This window comes from Ambystoma mexicanum, chromosome 9 (assembly GCF_040938575.1).
Source record: "Ambystoma mexicanum isolate Mex_15411 chromosome 9, UKY_AmexF1_1, whole genome shotgun sequence".
NCBI lineage: Eukaryota > Metazoa > Chordata > Amphibia > Caudata > Ambystomatidae > Ambystoma > Ambystoma mexicanum.
Window position 1 is genome coordinate 1,136,097,777 of NC_090931.1, and position 17,588 is coordinate 1,136,115,364.

General features: G+C 47.4%; 1 protein-coding gene across 6 annotated transcripts in view; it reads right to left on the reverse strand.

Moving 5' to 3' along the window:
• Positions 1-17,588, reverse strand: part of MBD5 (methyl-CpG binding domain protein 5) — an 802,917-nt gene that overhangs the window by 159,923 nt on the left and 625,406 nt on the right. For all 6 annotated transcript variants that reach the window (XM_069616504.1, XM_069616508.1, XM_069616506.1 and 3 more), the window contains one exon: positions 2,948-3,023. In XM_069616504.1, coding sequence (XP_069472605.1) covers positions 2,948-3,023 — 76 coding nt within the window. The remainder of the gene's footprint in view (positions 1-2,947; positions 3,024-17,588) is intronic.

Sequence of the window (17,588 nt, forward strand, 5' to 3'; positions counted from 1 at the left end):
AACTACTTTTTATATTCGACTGCAAATATTTCCCTATGGGATTTTCCCATTGTTCGAGGTTACCAACTTTAATTATTTAATTCTCATAGCCTCGAACGTACCGCCGGTTTATTTAATTAATATTAATTCGCCGGTTGGTATTTTTTGCCAAGACTCGATTCTAAAATGGCGCTTGTGTTCTCTTCTGTGACTCCAACCCAAGTTGAGCCCTTTGTTCCACTTTTTGGCGGGCTTCTCCACAGAAGCCTCCAAAAGTGGTGCCACTCTGTCTGGGTACCACAGGGTGTGTGGGAGGGGGTTTAGGCACCCTGGACTGAGTTACCTTGGTAACTCAAGTCGCACTCTTGTGTGATTGGCCCAAGTGGTAAGCCGGCCGGCTCACCACTTAGTATGTTTGATTGACAGCTAGGCTGATGGAATGGGGGTATGCTGCATAAAAGCAGGGCTTTGGGGACTGGAACTTCAGAAGTCGCCACAGGACCTGAGAATCCGACGAGGGAGAAGCTGAGCCGACCTACCACGACGACACCACCGGTGGAGCCCTGCAGAACCGACTCACCACTTCCCGACGACAGAGAAGATCTCCCGGCTGGAGAGGCTTCTTCCACTGACTGGTGGGCACAACCAGTTTACCTTTCTTTCTTCGCACCCCAGACCGGTTTGTGGTCGAACTGCCCGTGCCAAGCACCCCGGTGCCGGATAGCCTCTCACCACTGAACCGCAAATCAATGGACCGCTCCTTGTACCTGAGAAACTCTGCGGCTGGCAGTGCAACGGACTCCTGTCTTCCTCCACGATGAGATCCTCTCTTCCCCCGGACGAAGCACTGACTTGCATCTGCTGCCAGGAACAATTGCCCCCGCTGGAGTGTTCTCACCACTTTAAGGTACCGTGTCCGCCAGGCCTCCCTTTCTAAAGATTGCTACAAGGTAATAATAACTCCTTAACCTTCTGGACTGGGCTGGCCGCCTTGACCCTCTAACTGGTCCCCTTTCTTTGGTCCAACTCCTTTTTGAACCATTACAAGACTTTTGTGCACTGCAACCGTGTGACCTTTGGCACATTTTGTTTCGATCCTCTTAAAACGGATCCAGCCTACTGACTCTGAATTCACGGTTTTACTTTGCCTTCCTCTCTTGTTATGTTCTTGTAAAAGTGTTGGGATCTGTTTCAACTTGTTCTCTGCTTTTCTCTCCCTTTTTAAAACAAACTATTAGAGTGCCATCTACGTTAAGCGCTCACCGCTGTCTGAAAATAAGTGGGGCTTTACTTAAGACTTGTCTAATATTCTTTTAAGGGAGTGTATATCTTTTAGTGACTGTGTTTTTGAATTGATTACTATTAGTGCCTGTGTGTTTTTCTAGATGTGGTTTTAAATAAATAATTATATCTCTTTTACACCAAGCCCTGGTCAGTGTTTACTTGTTCTATTGTGTTCTCTTGACCTATTGTGAATACTTTGTATACTGCCTAACTCTTCTTGAGGGAAGTCTGACTGCTCAGCCACAGCTACCAAGTGAATCTGTGTGGTACAGACTGCTACCAAGTGGGTTTACTGCCAAACACCTGTAGTCTTAAATCTTTTGCAGTGGTCTTAGAAGGAACTGCACAGGTTTCTGCCTAACAGAGGCGACCTTCAAAGATTTTCCCTTCGAGGTATGATGGGTCTCGGACGGCGTTGTTGACCTCGAGCAGTCAACTCATCTCGAGCGTTTTTCATTCGGCGTCCTGGAAGGTACCCTATACTTCCTTTTTCGATCACCCGGGCTCGAGGGTCGGAGCGATGACGCACCCGGCCAGCTTCCGAAGAAGGTGCGGACCGAGGCTTCGCTTTTTCAAACACCTCCATCATTTTGACCCTGAATGCTTCCCACTCTTTGGTAGACGAATGTTGCGTGGGGCATTTAATCTTTTTTGGAGACTCGTCTGACGACGAGGTGGAGGGAGACCTGTGGCGTTGTTTCTTCGATCTTTTTGACGAAGACGACGAGCGATGGGAATCGCTACGGGACCTCGATCGATGCCTTTCGTGTCGAGGAGATTTCTCCTCACGGGATCTCGACTCGACGCTAGAGGTTTTTCGATCAGTTTTTCGACCTACCTGTAGCTTTCCTCTCCTCTCTCGCAAGGCCTTCCCGTCATCGCATGACACTTCGTACAGGCCTGCATGTTGTGGCCTTCTCCGAGGCACCACAAACACTCTCGATGCGGGTCCTTGATCGACATTTTTGACCTGCACGATTTGCACTTTTTTAATCACGATTTCGGGGTCATAGTCGGCGTTGATCACGAGTACATATTTCGTTATTATATATTCTCACAGAACTGGAGGCACGCCACGCCGAATGTCCGAAGCAACGTATACTGCGGAAAAACGGAACTGAGGCCAACGGGCGCCGCGCGTACTACTTATACACCCGATGATGTCACCCTGGACGGAGGCCTTCGACTCGACGACATCGACACACAGCGCCCTCTGCCGAAAAAATTTCCAAAGAGCAGCAAAGCTGGATGGAATACATCTAAGATGAGGAATACGTTGGAGGACACAATCCACTCGAAATACATTTATAAACAGATTATGGAAAACTGCTAACTTTGTCAGTACTCCTTTTGTTTTCATCCAATGCATTTGCTTTCTAATTATTTGTTTTTTAAATTCAGTTCCCAGGCTGTTTTCCCTTTTGTTATAGATTGTACACAGCAGACAAAGGATCAGACTTAACTTAGAAAGAAAAAATGTGCTTATGGAGGAATTATTGGATGGAGATATGGGGCAGAAATGAGCAGATAATGCATAAAAACAAATACATACGTGCATTCACATATGAACTGTGCAATGGCAATGAGTAGCTTCTGCAGCAGATACTTTTATGTTGGTTGCAGCAATTCCATCCGAAATTTGAAATCAAAATATAAAAGTGATAATAATAATGTATAGACTTACGGATCCAGACATTTTATCCAGCTCACTCATTGCCTCGTGTATAGCAGCTTCTAAATGGTTATTCAGCTTTCCACACCTACGGTGAAAAATCATCTTTCTTATTTAACCACATGAAGGCACGTATTTCAGAGAAAATCATCAAGCTACCTTCGGTGTAAAATTAGAAATGCTTTCCTAGAAAATCAAGTTAAGATACACCATGCTACTCAAGATATATTTAAGTATATGAATGGTCTAATGTTTAAATTGTCCTAAAGACACAACAAACGTAATGAAACCCCAAATAGTTTAATGAGATTTCTACTGAAACATCTGTCACAACTCATATGAAACACAAGTTCTTAAATTAACACAATTACCCTTTCGTAGAAATAACCAATTTCCCCAATGATTCATTTTCAGCCCAGGGTATCTCAATCTTTTAGCAAAATAATTAAAATTAGAACACAAAGCAATACATAGCTCTGCACATTCAGGCATCTTATTCCACAACAAGTTCATTTGCAGGAACATGTTATTACTTGAAACTATAGTTCTCCAAACCATATGGCATTCATTGCATCTTTTACGTGTGAAGGTTGTACTCCTGGACAAAAGGTACATTCATCATGGTCATTGTCACTCAGTTTCAATTGCATTTTGGAATGGAATGCTTTTCTGGAAAGCATCTGTCCCACATCCCTGCGAGGGCTGCAACCGTGCCCCAACGCCCCCGCAGAGACCAGGTGAGCGTAACAGTAGGCTGAGCTGAAGATAAAGGTCCAAAGTTAATAGATGCTTTCCAGAGAAGCATTTATTAACTTTGGACCTTTATCTTCAGCTCAGCCTACTGTTACGCTCACCTGGTCTCTGCGGGGGTGTTGGGGCACGGTTGCAGCCCTCCCAGGGATGTGAGTGGTCTTGAATTCCTCCTTCAGTGCTTCTAGCGATGCCAAAAGGTGTTTCTTTACACCTGCATGGAATATTGAACTTGAGTATGCTAGCTTACAGTTCTTGCTCCCCTCCCGTTCTTCCCGTGGTATGGATTCCGTTGCCCTGCTGCAAGGAGCTCACCTGCTGTATAGGGTGTGTGGGCAGGGGCGCTTGATGGTGGAGGACCGAGTTCCTGCACTGGTCCTGCGTGATAGGAGACGTTGACTACGAAGGGCCGAGTTTCTTCACTGGTCCTTGGGTAAGTAACAATATTGTAGTTCAGTTTTAGTCTCTTGTATAGTCCTGCTACTATTAGCCTTCTTGTAGCAATGTTCGTTCTGTTTTGTATGCCCGCTCTTGTCTTACCCCGTAGTTGCTCTTTTTCTTGCAGGAGGGGCGAAGCGGACCCGTGGAGCTGTTCAGGCCAAGGCTAATGCTGGAGCGGCAAAGGAGAACGGGACTCGCAACTGCAGGTGGATGGTAAGTTGTCTCGCTAGGCAGTGTGCGTGCTTAAGATGCTGCGCGGTCTTCTCAGAAATGTGCTAACCTTATCCTGTTTCCTCTTGCAGCGGTCGCTTGCAGCGGACGAAGATGCCAGGGGAAGAATCCCTGCGGAGCGATGCCAGAGATGGATGATGCAGATCCCAAAGGTAAGTAGCAGCAAGCGGACCGTAGCAGGATTAAGTCTGGAGCAGGAGCGCCGGACCAAAGGTGAGTGTCAGAAGGTCCATGCGACGGTAAGCGTTTCGTTGCATCAGCGTGCAAAATAACGTGAAGCACGAGCCTTGTGAACAGAGCAGCTTATATAGCTGGCTCCTGGCTCTGCCTATCAGCCTGGCCTACCTGCCACACCTACGAAACTGCACGTGGGGCTGGTCCATCAATACCGGTCCAAAATGGAAATAAAGTAGTCCCTCTAACTTCTGCATAAGAGCCTGGTGCCAAAGGTGCCAGGCCTGAGCCGAGCTGGGCCCCCTGTGTATATTTGCCCTTAGAGGGCTTACATGACCCAATTTAGGGCAATAACTCATGGCCCCCACAACCTGTGGGTGCGGCACATGTGTCCTTAGACCAGTGGACGTGACAGCACTCCCCCTCAAGGCCCCTCTCAAGGATGGTTCCCTCGCTAGGCCTGGTCCTGGCTTGGTTGGATTATTTTGGTGGAAGCGCTTAACCAACCGCAGGACGTGGATATTTTCATTTGGCTTCCAGTTTCAGTCTTAGGGTCCATAACCCTTCCAGTCTACTAGGTAGTATAGTTTGGATCAGACTCTCTTGGAGTCTAAGATAGCACTGACTTCAAATTCGGGTTCTCCATCTATGATAAGTGGACCTGGTGGAGTATTGATCCGTGTATCTGGTTGCATTGGTTTTAAAAGAGAAACATGGAACACCAGGTGGATCCACATAAGGGAAGGTAATTCTAGTTTCATAGCAGCTCGGTTGATCACCGCTGGGATGGTGAAAGGTCCTAGGTACCTGGGACGAAATGCCCGTGGTCCTTTCAGGGGAAGATATTTAGATGCCAACCAAACTTTGTCTCCTACTTGGTAGTTTGGGGCCTTCCTTTCATGTTGATCCGCAAAATGTTTTTGCTTTTCCTTAGCCCTTGTTAACTGCTTTGTTGCTTCTTTAAGGACCTGATTGATAGTTATATGCAGAGTCGTTATTGCAGGCACTTCCAATAATGCAGGTGGGTCAAAGTCAGATGTCCGCGGTAGTCAGCCGTACAAGATATAGAATGGGTTCTGACCTGTACTGGTGTGAGTAGAATTGTTATATGCGTATTCCGCAATCCAGAGTATGTCTTTCCAGGTGCTTTCGGTTTGTTGCAACATACACTGCACGTATTACTCCAAAGTTTGGTTGGTTCGGTCCGTCTGTCCATCGGTTTGGGGATGAATGCTCGTGGACAGCCGTAGATCAATTTTGGCGATCTTACAGCATCTCCTCCATGGTACTGGCGGTACTGCCAGAGGATGTAGGAGGCATGCAGGTCTTTGTTTTTTAGCCTTGTTTTGTGCACAAATGCCACAGGTTGCAATGAATTGGGCTACGTCTTTCCGCTGGGCGGGCCACCAGTAGTTTCTTCTTATTTTGGCCATGATTTTGGCTATTCCCGGATGGCCTTCCACTAATGCGTCGTGATAACTTGTCATGATTTGATTCTGTTGTTTCTTATCCGGAACATAGAGCCGTCCTTGATAGTATGACATATTGTCCACGATAGTATGCTTGTTCCCTTTTTCTAACTATTTGTGCTGTGTTGATGGATCCATAAGGTGTTGCAGGTTTGATTTCAAATTGTCCAGCATGGTGGTTGCAGCGATTGCACTCAAGATTCGCTCTTCTGGTATGATGGCCACAGGGTCGGGTGTGGCGAACGCATTTTCATCCTCACTCATTCGAGAAAGAGTATCTGCTTTTCCATTGCGAACCCCAGGTCTGTAGGTAATAACAAAATCATATTCGTCAAAAAATAGCCCAGCGGAGTTGGCGTGAGGATAGAGCCTTAGCAGTTTTCAGGTATCGCAGATTGCGATGGTCTGTGATTACGGTGACGGTGTGTCTTGCTCCTAGAAGGTAATGTCGCCAAGCTTTGAATGCCGCGTTGATTGCCAGTAGTTCTTTATCTGTGATTGCGTAGTTGAGTTCAGGAGCAGAAAACTTGAATGACCAGAAGGCTACGGGATGTAGTTGCCCAGTGTTGGGATCCCGTTGCGACAGAACTGCTCCCATTGCTACTTTGGACGCATCGGTTTCAACCGCATACGGTAGTTTTGGTCGGGGGGGGGGGGGGTTGCAGAATTGGCGCTGTAGTGAATGCTGTTTTCAGGTTCTGGAAAGCTTCTTCAGCCTCTGTAGACCAGTCAAACTTTTTATTCTTCATCAGCAGTGAGGTGATGGGGTGGACGATTTGAGAGAATCCAGGGATGAAACTGCGATAGAAGTTGGCAAACCCGAGCATACTCTGGACCCCTTTTGTGGAAGTTGGCGAAGGCCAGTTGAGGATGGCATCTACCTTGCGAGTGTCCATACGTACACCGCGAGGGGTAAGCACAAAACCAAAGAATTCTACTTCTGTTACATGGAAAAAACATTTTCGAATTTGGCGAATAGCCGATGTTGCCGTATTTTCTCCAGTACTGCTCGGACGTGCAGAACATGGTCTTTTTTTTGTTGCACAGTAAATCAGAATGTCATCAATGTAAACTAGTGCACAAACATCTAATACCTCGCGGAGTACGTTGTTCATAAAAAATTTAAATGCTGCAGTGGCATTACAGAGCCCAAAGGGCATTACCTGGTATTCATGCAGCCATATTTTGTATGGGAAGCTGCCTTCCATTTGTCCTCCTTTTTAACTCGTACTAAATGATAGGCCCCTCTTAGGTCCAGCTTTGTGTATATTTGGGCATCTTTAACTTTATCCAGAAGTTCTGGGATGAGTGGTAATGGATATCGGTTCTTCACCGTGATTTGGTTGAATGAGCGATAATCAATACAAGTTCTCAAGTCTCCCTCTTTCTTGGGTACGAAGAAGAGCGGAGAGGATGCTGGAGACTTGGATGGGCGTATAAAGCTGTTTGATAAGTACTGGTCAAGGTAGGTTCGTAGATTTTGGTTCTCTTGTTCTGTTAAGGCATATATTCGACTACAGGGAACTTGTGCTCCGGGTATTAGGTCTATCTGGCAGTCGTATGGCCTGTGTGGGGGTAGAGTGTTCGCCTGTTCCTTCTGGAAGACGTCTAGATAGTCCATGTACTCAGGTGGTAGGGAGCCAGTTAAACCCAGTATAATTCTTTCCTAAAATCCTGGTTTCCATACACCTTGCAGGGGAGATTTTTTGCTGTAACAGGTGCTGGCACAATCTTGAGGGAATGTTAAAACTTGTGCATGCCAGTCAATATTAAGATTGTGGGTCTCTAACCAAGGCATCCCCAAAATCATCTGAAATTGAGGGGCGCTGATGAGGTCGAAGGTAAGATCCTCCCGGTGGCCGTCTTGACACAAAAGTGCGACCCTCTCGGTGTAGTACGTCACTGGCCCTGAAGATAGCTGGGACCCATCCACTGCTGTGACATTTTCCCTGACATCGGCTTCTGTCGAAGAGGAAGACCAATCCGGTTGGCTAGATCCTGGTCAATATAGTTACCCACAGCTCCACTGTTTATGTACGCCTCCAAGGCATGTATCTTTGATGGTTGCTTGTGACTATCCAAAAGTACAGGAACGACTAGGTGCGAGGTCTGTAAAGGTTCTGTTCTATCGCTCGACAAGTGGACCCCTGGAGTTTACCGAGGGTTGCATTTCTTCAGCTTTATCGGTCACCCCGACAGTCTTTCTGGGTGGTTGCACCGGGCAATCCCGGAGGAAATGTCCAGCCTTACCACAGTATAGACAGAGTTTTTGCTGCCTCCTTTTCTCTCTTTCGGCTTTGGTGAGGCATCTCCGCAATCCTCCGATCTGCATGGGTTCTGGCTGATCATGTGATTTGGTTTGTGTTTCACAGGGCCGGATGAAGACTGACTGCCCCTCCGACCTTGCTCGGTCGGTTTACCGATCTTGTAGTCTCTGGTCTAACTGCAACGTTAGGTCGATATATTCTGCACATCCCTCGGGGGGATTTACAACTTGGGCTAACACATATTTTAGTTCTCCTCGCAAGCCCTGATAGAATAGTGTCGTCCTCTTCTCCTCTGGCCGGTTTGCTTCGGGTACAAGGCGGTTGAAAGAGGCAATGTACGTTAATATATCTTCATTACCCTGCCAGAGTGATAGCAATTCGTTGTCAAGGGCCTGCCCTCGATTGTGTCGAGCAAACAACTTCTCCATCTCGCTCTGAAAACCCCCAAATTCCCGAAGCAATGGATCATCCCAATTCACCAAAGGTATTGACCAGTCCGCTGCACTACCTCCTAGATACGAGAGTACAAACGCCAGTCTCGATTGTGCATTGGGGAAAGCTCTGGGTTGCCACAAAAAGTGTAGGCGGCATTGGTTCATAAAGATGCATACTTGTTTGGGGCACCCGTGAAGTGCTCTGATGGAGCCAGAGGAACCGCCCCAGGAAGAACTACTTGTACTGGTGCAGGTTGAGACACCGCAGTAGACGGTGTGGGGCCGGGCAGTGGCGTCTGCCTAGGCTGGGACTTGAGCATCTGTCTTGCAAGGTCATCTGTGCGCTCCCGATTCACAATAAATTCCCGCCTCAGAGCGTTGCTTTCTTGTCTTGTGGCATGCACTTTCGCCTGTAATTCCCCCAACAAAGTGGCCAACTGATCGGTTTCTGAAGGTTTCATCATGCCCAGACAGAGATGCTTGGAATGCTTTGTGTTCTATTACGCTCACCTGGTCTCTATGGGGGCATTGGGGCATGCGTTGCAGCCCTCCCAGGGATGTGAGTGGTCTTGGATTTCTCCTTCAGTGCTTCTAGCGATGCCAAAAGGTGATTACGGGCCACACCTGCGTGGAATATTGAACCCGAGTATGCTAGCTTAGAGTTCTTGCTCCCCCTCCCATTCTTCCCATGGTATGGATTCCGCTGCCCTGCTGCGTGGAGCTCACCTGGTGTATAGGGTGTGTGGGCTAACCGTCCTGCTACGTCGAGCAGGGGCGCTTGATGGTGGAGGACTGAGTTCCTGAACTGGTCCTGCATGATAGGAGACGTTGATTACGAAGGGCCGAGTTTCTTCACTGGTCCTTGGGTAAGTAACAATATTGTAGTTCAGTTTTAGTCTCTTGTATAGTCCTGCTACTGATTAGCCTTCTTGTAGCAATGTTAGTTCTGTTTTGTATGCCCGCTCTTGTCTTACCCTTTTTGGTGCTCTTTCTTGCAGGAGGGGCGAAGCGGACCCTTGGAGCTGTTCAGGCCAAGGCGAATGCTGGAGCGGCAAAGGAGAACGGGACTCGCAAATGCAGGTGAATGGTCTCGCTAGGCAGCGTGCGTGCAAAAGATGCAACGCGGTCTTCTCAGAAATGTGCTAACCTTATCTTGTTTTCTCTTGCAGAGGACGAAGATGCCAGGAGAAGAATCCCTGTGGAGCAATGCCAGAGATGGATGATGCAGATCCCGAAGGTGAGTAACAGCAAGTGAAGCGTAGCAGGAGTAAGTCTGGAGCAGGAGCGCCGGACAAAAGGTGAGTGTCAGAAGGTCCATGCGACGGTGAGCGTCTCGTTGCATCAGCGTGCAAAATAACACGAAACACTAGCCTCGTGAACAGAGCAACTGGCTTATATAGCTGGCTCCTGGCCCCGCCCATCAGCCTGGCCTACCTGCCACACCTAGGAAACTGCACATGGGGCTGGCCCATGGATACCGGTTCAAAATGGAAATAAAGTAGTCCCTCTCACTTCTGCATAAGAATCTGGCGCCAGGCATGAGCCCCGCTGGGCCCCCTATGTAGATTTGCCTTTAGAGGGCTTACATGACCCAATTTAGGGCAATAACTCACAGCACCCACTACTTGTGGGTGCGGCACATGTGGCCTTAGACCAATGGTCGTGACACCTACAATTTCTCTTTTTGACCGCAATGCCTGCTACTTTCACCACCATGGACTTCGGGCATCAGTGGTTTTAGGAAAGATTTCCTTTTTGCTGCTTTCCTCTCATAGACCTCTACGGGACATCTTGCTTTGTTTTCATTCCTGACCTGACTTTTCATCCTCTGCACTTGCTTCGACTCACTCTCCACCACTGGAGGTTGCACTCTCTAGCACTTCACCTGCTGCTCTCCATGAGCACCACGGCACCTACCCCATACCCCTCTTCTCTCGCATGTTCTGAACACTCACAAGGCATAGTAGATTTGTCTCTCCCTCCCCATTGTTTTTTTTATTTTGTTGTATTTAATTATTTGACATTGTTGTAAATTGTCTATCATTCCCTGTCCCCTCTCTGGTGCCTTCTGGGCACTTTGAAACAGTATTTAGTTCCTGTATAAGCTCCTAACAAGTGAACAATAAATAAATAAATAAAATAAATAAATAGGTAAGTCTGTAAGAAGTAATCGCCAGGTAGAGTTTTACAAGGAAATGACCTCAAGATCTTAGGACTTGTGGGGAATAAGCAAAATATCAAATACAAGGTCTCAGACAAGAAAGCCTACCTTAGCCAATACTACGGTAAAGCTTAAGCCCAAGGGGAAACCAAAGGTTAAGGAGTCAAATGTTCCTACAAAGGGGAATAAAAGTTCCTCTACTAAACTACCTACAACTGAGGTTAATGTTACACTCACCTGGTATCCACAGGGACGCCACCCAGCCGGGTTACTCGCTGGTATGCTTCTCAGCTTTGCCCTGATGTGGTCTGCGGGGAAGGTTCTGCCTGAGAATACAGGAGAACTGTGTTCAAGACTGACCGACTGGGTTAAGTATCCTCCCTCCACCCCGTATGATTTCAGTCCCTCTGGCTTCCTCTCCTCACTTTGTGGTAGAATTAGGCGTGCTCTCCGTCCTGCCCTCTTTGCAGGGGCGCGTTGTCTTTCATGGGCGAGTGCGGTCCAGTTACTTCACTGACGCCGGCCCGTTTGATATTGTTCAGGTATGTCTTATTGCTGTTTTTTAGTTTTGTTGCTATCCTGCATGCCTTTCTTTGTTTAAAATGTCAATTTTTTCTCCCTTAGGGATGCAGAGCTTCAGCGCGGCGAATTGGCTTGGTTGAGCCCCGCTGGTAAATTATGGCGCATTAAGAGCACTATGATGATGTAAGTAAGCGCTATGCGCAGGCTGCAAAGTCTTGCCTTTGCTAACCTGTGTTTTCCTTCCTTGTCGGTCGCAGTGTTCTTCAGCACGAGTGGAATGTCCAGAGTGGTGCCAGCCGAGAGGCGACCAGCCAGTTAAGCCTTTTGAGCAGTTTGTAATTTGTAAAAGTCTCTACTGCTTTCTTTAATGTTGCCTCTATCTTCCTCTTTCAGGACGACTCTGTTCGGGAGGCGTGCAGATTCGAGGAAGCTGTTCTCAGTAGCTGCGAGTGTTTAAAGATGAAGACTGCAGGTAAGATGCTGCTGCTAATGATGTTCCTTTTGTCTCCTTGCAGGTTCTGCTTCTCCGAGGTTCGAGGGAATAGCTGGACACGGTGAACGTCACGTTGCAAGCTGCAAAGTAACACGAAGTGTGTTGTCTTGCTCGGGTGTGGTTTAAATAGCCCCAACAAAATAGTCCACGTAAAGTAGTCCCTAGGCTACCACACCCAATGTGGATGCCTCCATGTTGGCTGACAATATAATAAAGTAGTTCCCAAGCACATTGTTTTTCATGGTGTATGAGCCTGGTGCCATAGGCGCCAGGACTGGCCCCATGAGGGCTTTTGAAGAGGATGCCAGGCTCTAGAGGTCCGAGTCCTGACTCCACCTGGCCAATGGGTTTGCCAGAGGGGGTTTTGGGCGAGGGCCGTGACAGTTAAGGTATCTGACCAAACCATTGAATCTGATGAGGAAGCAGGGTTGTCTGAAGTATTCAATCCTCATGATCACTAACAACTGCAACATGTACATGCAGAAGGGGCCACCTCTAGAGGACAGGTTAGTCGGGGTCAGATATTGTCCATGTTAGGAGTCAGGCTTGCTCCAAGTTGAAAGGTAAATACCCTAGAGAAAGCAGGATGCATTGGGAAGATGGGTAACTGTATAGTGAAGCTCATCTCCCCCCTAATACTCCAGAGGAAATAATCAAAGATGAAGCGTGGTGTACCAGCATTCAAACTGCCATGCTTCACAAAATTGACCTTCTCCAAAAGAAAATCAAAGACCACTGCAAAGCACTTCCTCACCAGACAGGAACCAAACCGACCAACACCGCACCCACTTCCTCCAAGCCCACCATACCTGACTTCTCCTTCAGAGATGTCACTGAAACAGAAGTTATTAGCCTTATAATAAACCTCAAACCCTCCCCATGCAAAGGCGACATTTGCCCACCTAAACTAGTCAAAAACTGCGCAGACTGCCTTGCGCCGCTCCTCACGGCATTTATCAATGCGTCCTTTAAAACAGGCATCATCCCAGCCAACCTCAAAGAGGCCTGGGTCCGGCCTCTCCTAAAAAAACCGACTCTTGACCCCTCACAACCCAACAACTATAGACCAATAACCACTGTGCCATTCTTGCTGAAATTACTGGACAAAGCCGCACACTGCCAAATCCAACACTTTCTGGAAACCCACTCCATCCTCGGGACGAGGCAATCGGGCTTCTGGAAAGGACATGGCACAGAAACAGCCCTGGTAGATCTGAAGAGCCAGATCACCCAAATCATGGACAAAGGCAAGCCGGCTCTTCTGCTTCTTCTAGATCTCTCAGCCGCGTTTGATCTGGTTGATCACAAGATTCTCACCTCCCACCTCACGCACTCAGCCAACTTCTCCAAAGAAGCAGCCGCCTGGATCACTTCCTTCCTCGAAGGCAGGGCCATGAAAGTCTTCTCGGACATCGCTAACGCCTCACCCACGACAATCCACTGCGGGGTCCCTCAAGGTTCCTGCACTGCACCCACACTCTATAACTTGTTCACCAAGCCCCTCTTTGACAAACTTGACTCATACGGCATCACCTACACGAACTACGCGGACGACACACAAGTACTTCTACCCCTCTCAGGCTCATACAATGAAGACGCAAAGGCACTCCACACTATCTACTCCATCATCAAGGCATGGATGGCAATTAATGGCCTCTGCCTCAATGGTGACAAGACCGAAATCTTGATACTAGGTCAACAGAACACCTGAGACAAACTGGACAAACTGTACACTAACTTCTCAATTGACAACTCCATCATCCCCGTGTCCACAGCCGTCAAGACACTGGGAGTATACCTTGACTCTTCGCTATCTATGACTAGACAAGTCAGTGCTATCACTTCCGCATCCGCACACACCACCAAACTCATAAACGCCATCAAGCCCTACCTCTCTAAACCCAACTGCCTCTCTATAGCGAGGGCAACCATTGGAGCCAAACTGGACTACTGCAATGCACTCCTAGCAGGCACATCAGCCAAAAACATAAATAGACTACAAATCACACAGAACAACGCTCTCCGGGCCGCTCTTAGTATCCCAAGAAGAGAGCATATCACCCAGGCCAGGATCTCAGCCCAATGGCTCCCAGTCAAAGAACGGATCACCCTCAAAATCCTCACCCTCACTCACAAATGCCTCTCCCTCTCCGCCCTGCCCTATCTTTCAGATACCATCCTCAAACCTTCCTCCACACGTCCCACGAGGACGCAATACGCTAACCTACTCTGCACCCCACGCATCAAAAAAGCCAAAGCCGGAGGGGTCTTGGTTTTCCCTACATTGCAGCACAGACATGGAACGCTCTCCCTTCAGACATCCGAACGGAAAACTCACTTCCCATCTTTCGCAGGAAACTGAAAAACTTGTTCCTTGCTAAATAACTAGCAAACTTCAGGAAGCCATGTAAATATACTGCCTTGCTATTGTATATATTTCCTCTGTAATTTATGTACTGCTTGTAACTACGGTTTCCTTTGCAACTAAGATGTCTGTAACAAGCGCCACAATGCTTCTGGGCTGTTGTGCGCTCAACACATTTGAATAAATAAATAAATAAACCCATAAAGTTAACAGGAGAGGACCATAGGAGGTTGTTTCCTCAGTATGTGAGACCCTTTCTCTTGCAGTTGGCGCATAAAGTCCCCCTTGTAGGTCATCTTGGGATCAAAAGGAATAAGGAGAGGTTATCCATACATTGCTACTGGCAGAAGATGAGGGTCCAGATAAAAGGTCACTGCAAGACTAGTACTACTTGCCAGTTGTCTGGGAAGAGTGGAAACAAGATCCAGACTCCACTGGTACCACTCCCTGTGGTGGGTGTACCATTTGAGAAAGGAGGGATTGACACTGTCGGTCCCCTTGATCCTCCAACATCCTCTGGCATCAGGTCTGTTTATCCCGGTGGTGGTTGATCATGCCAGCAGATATCCTGTAACTACCCGACTCAATCCTGCGACGGCCAAGTCAGTTAGAGCATTGTTAGGCATTTTCACTCAGATTGTCTTCCCTTAAAATATTGTGTTTGATAGAGACAGCAACGTTATGTCTAACTATATGCAGGCTATGTGGAAGGAGTGTGGGGTGTCAAACTGTCATCCACCTACCATCCACAAACCAATGGTCTAGTAGAGAGATTCAAGAGAACTCTCAAAATCATGATGGGAGCTGCTGAGGCGTCCCAGAGAATGAATTGACACTTCCTGCAACCATGCTTACTTTTTTAATACAGAGAGGTGCCTCAGGAAGGGGTTGGTTTTAGCCCTTTTGAGTGTTATTTTGGTTACCTTACCAGGTGACCCTTAGCTTTAAGACCTCACTTTGTCTGTAACCTGGAATGTGGGTCATTACGTGCTAGGAGTAAGGAAGAGGATGGCTGTTCCAGAATGTGGCCTGGTGAACACATTTTAGGAGTTCACCCTAGTTTTAGTTAACAGTGGAACTCTGAGAGGTTAGCCAAAACTCAATCAAGGTAGCAATGGAACAATTAAATTTACAGAGGAATGCATACAAATACAGTATTCATTCTATGCCTTAAACACACACTAAGAAAATGAAACAGGCAGGTGATAACATAGCACAACACTCAATAATAAACATATATACAAGTCACCATAGGTTCTCAAAATGCATTCAATGACTTAAATCAACAAAGGAAGTAAGTAAATCGATGCACTAAGATGCAACCAAGTCACAAGTGATATTCCCTAGCTTCAGCAGCCCAATACCTAACAGAAATGGGGCCCTGTGCCCAAAAGTCACAGGAGCCATAATGCTTCTCCCCAGAATGTATCTTAGGCAAGTAAGTTACTTGTGTTGGTGATTATTCAAAAGAAGAGATGCAACAAAGTTACTGCGCAAGTAAAATGTGTTCTTATCTTTCGGGTTTTACTGCTCAGGTGCTTTGACCAAAAAGCAGTGGAATTGAAGGATACAAAGAGACCTGTTCTCAATGTTATCCTATGGAAGACGGGGGTTGGGGAGACAAATGCTTTGTGTTTACTTACCCCATGAGTCCCATTTTCCCAGAGGACTGGATGGGTTGACTAGGGGGGTCGCTGGAGGTTTTGTTTCCCACTGTTGGTTCCAGTGAGAGGTGCGCAGGAGCTGCGGGTGCAAGGATTCTTCTGGTTGTGTTCAGGAGGATGGTGCAACACTTGACGATGGAGAAATGCAGAATGCACCGATGCAGCCCTCTTCAGGGCACTTCCCAAGTTGGGGGAAGCTGAGTTCCAGGGACAGCCACCGCACATAGCCGCCGGCAGGTGTCCTTCCAGTCACAGTTGTAGAGGTCCTTCCGGAGCAGGATGCCTTAAAGGTGGGAGGATAACATTCGGCAGGAAGGTGACTTTTACCATAAACTGGTGATGGTTCCGGCTGCAAATGCAGAAAGGCAACGGTGGGAGGTTGCCCACTGGAGAACTGGTCAGCCCAGTGTGCAGTACCAGGGACACTTCCGAAGGCTACGAACGGCTGGATTCTCGTGAACACGTTCAGACTGTTTGGATCCATAAGTGCAGGGGTTGAAGCACCACACAAGGCCTTCTCCTATCAGGTAGTCGAACAGGGCATCACCAGGCCAGACACAGGAAGAAATGCTGGGCCTTTTCAGGAGTCTTCTTTGGATCTTCTGTCGGCTGTTATTCTACAAGGGTTTCTTGGCTTGATCGCTGATCTGAAGAAATGGCTGCACAAGTCCTCCTCTTATCCAAAATCCAGCCTGGAAGTATGTCCAAGCCCACCAATGCTAACAATCTGCACCATTCAAACAGCCAGTAGTTGTCCAATCAGCGACAACTACTGGTTTCACTCAAGTCCTGCACCTAGACTCTCTGGCTTCAGGAATGTGTAATGGGACCAGACAATCCCACCCCCTTCCTGTGCCACACACAAAGGCATCACCAGCCTGTGAAAGCTGAAGCTTTCCTGTGCAGGTACATGGCCTTATATGGGATTTTCTTACCTGGCAAGGCAGGGAGGAGGCCAACAAACAATTTGGCCAAAGAACAAGCAGAAATCTCATGGCACAGCCATTTTAGCACACTAGTCACGTTTAGCAGCCATACGCAGTAAATGCGAATGTGCACACCACAAATAATGCAAACATGGTAAAAATGTAACTGCTTCCACCAGCTTGTCTTCAGGCACATATACAATAACCAACAGTTTGATGTGTAAAAAGCTAGGGTGATACAAAAGTATCCCCATTGTTAAGATGCTTTATGCAATATTAAAATACAAGAATTCCAAAGGGAAACAAAGTTACCGAGTATTGGTATTCTGAAGGACGGATCAGTTTCCCCATAACAAATGAGCAAAAGGCAAGCAAAGTGAAGTTGTAGGCTTTACATCCATTCAAAAAGTCAGGATTGGATCAAAAACAGAGCAAAAAGAATGGGGTTCCATGGGAAACTATACCGAAAAAGTGGCAAAAAGAAAATATTTTCTCACACCCCAGTAGAGCAGTAGCTAGCCTTGACAGTACTTGCACCCCTCCCACTTGGAGAACCAGAGAGGGGTTCTGATTAAACACTTACTTGAGTCAACCTTTTTGGCTCGCAAGAACTTCATAATATGACAAGAGAGGAGGCCTGTTGAAGATTTCTTCCTAAAGGCCTAATGTTCTGCCCTTGTACTGTGAGGGGCCAGAGGGTCTAGCCATGCACTGTCTTCTGCGCCCTACCATGCAACTACAAGATTTGTTTTGTAG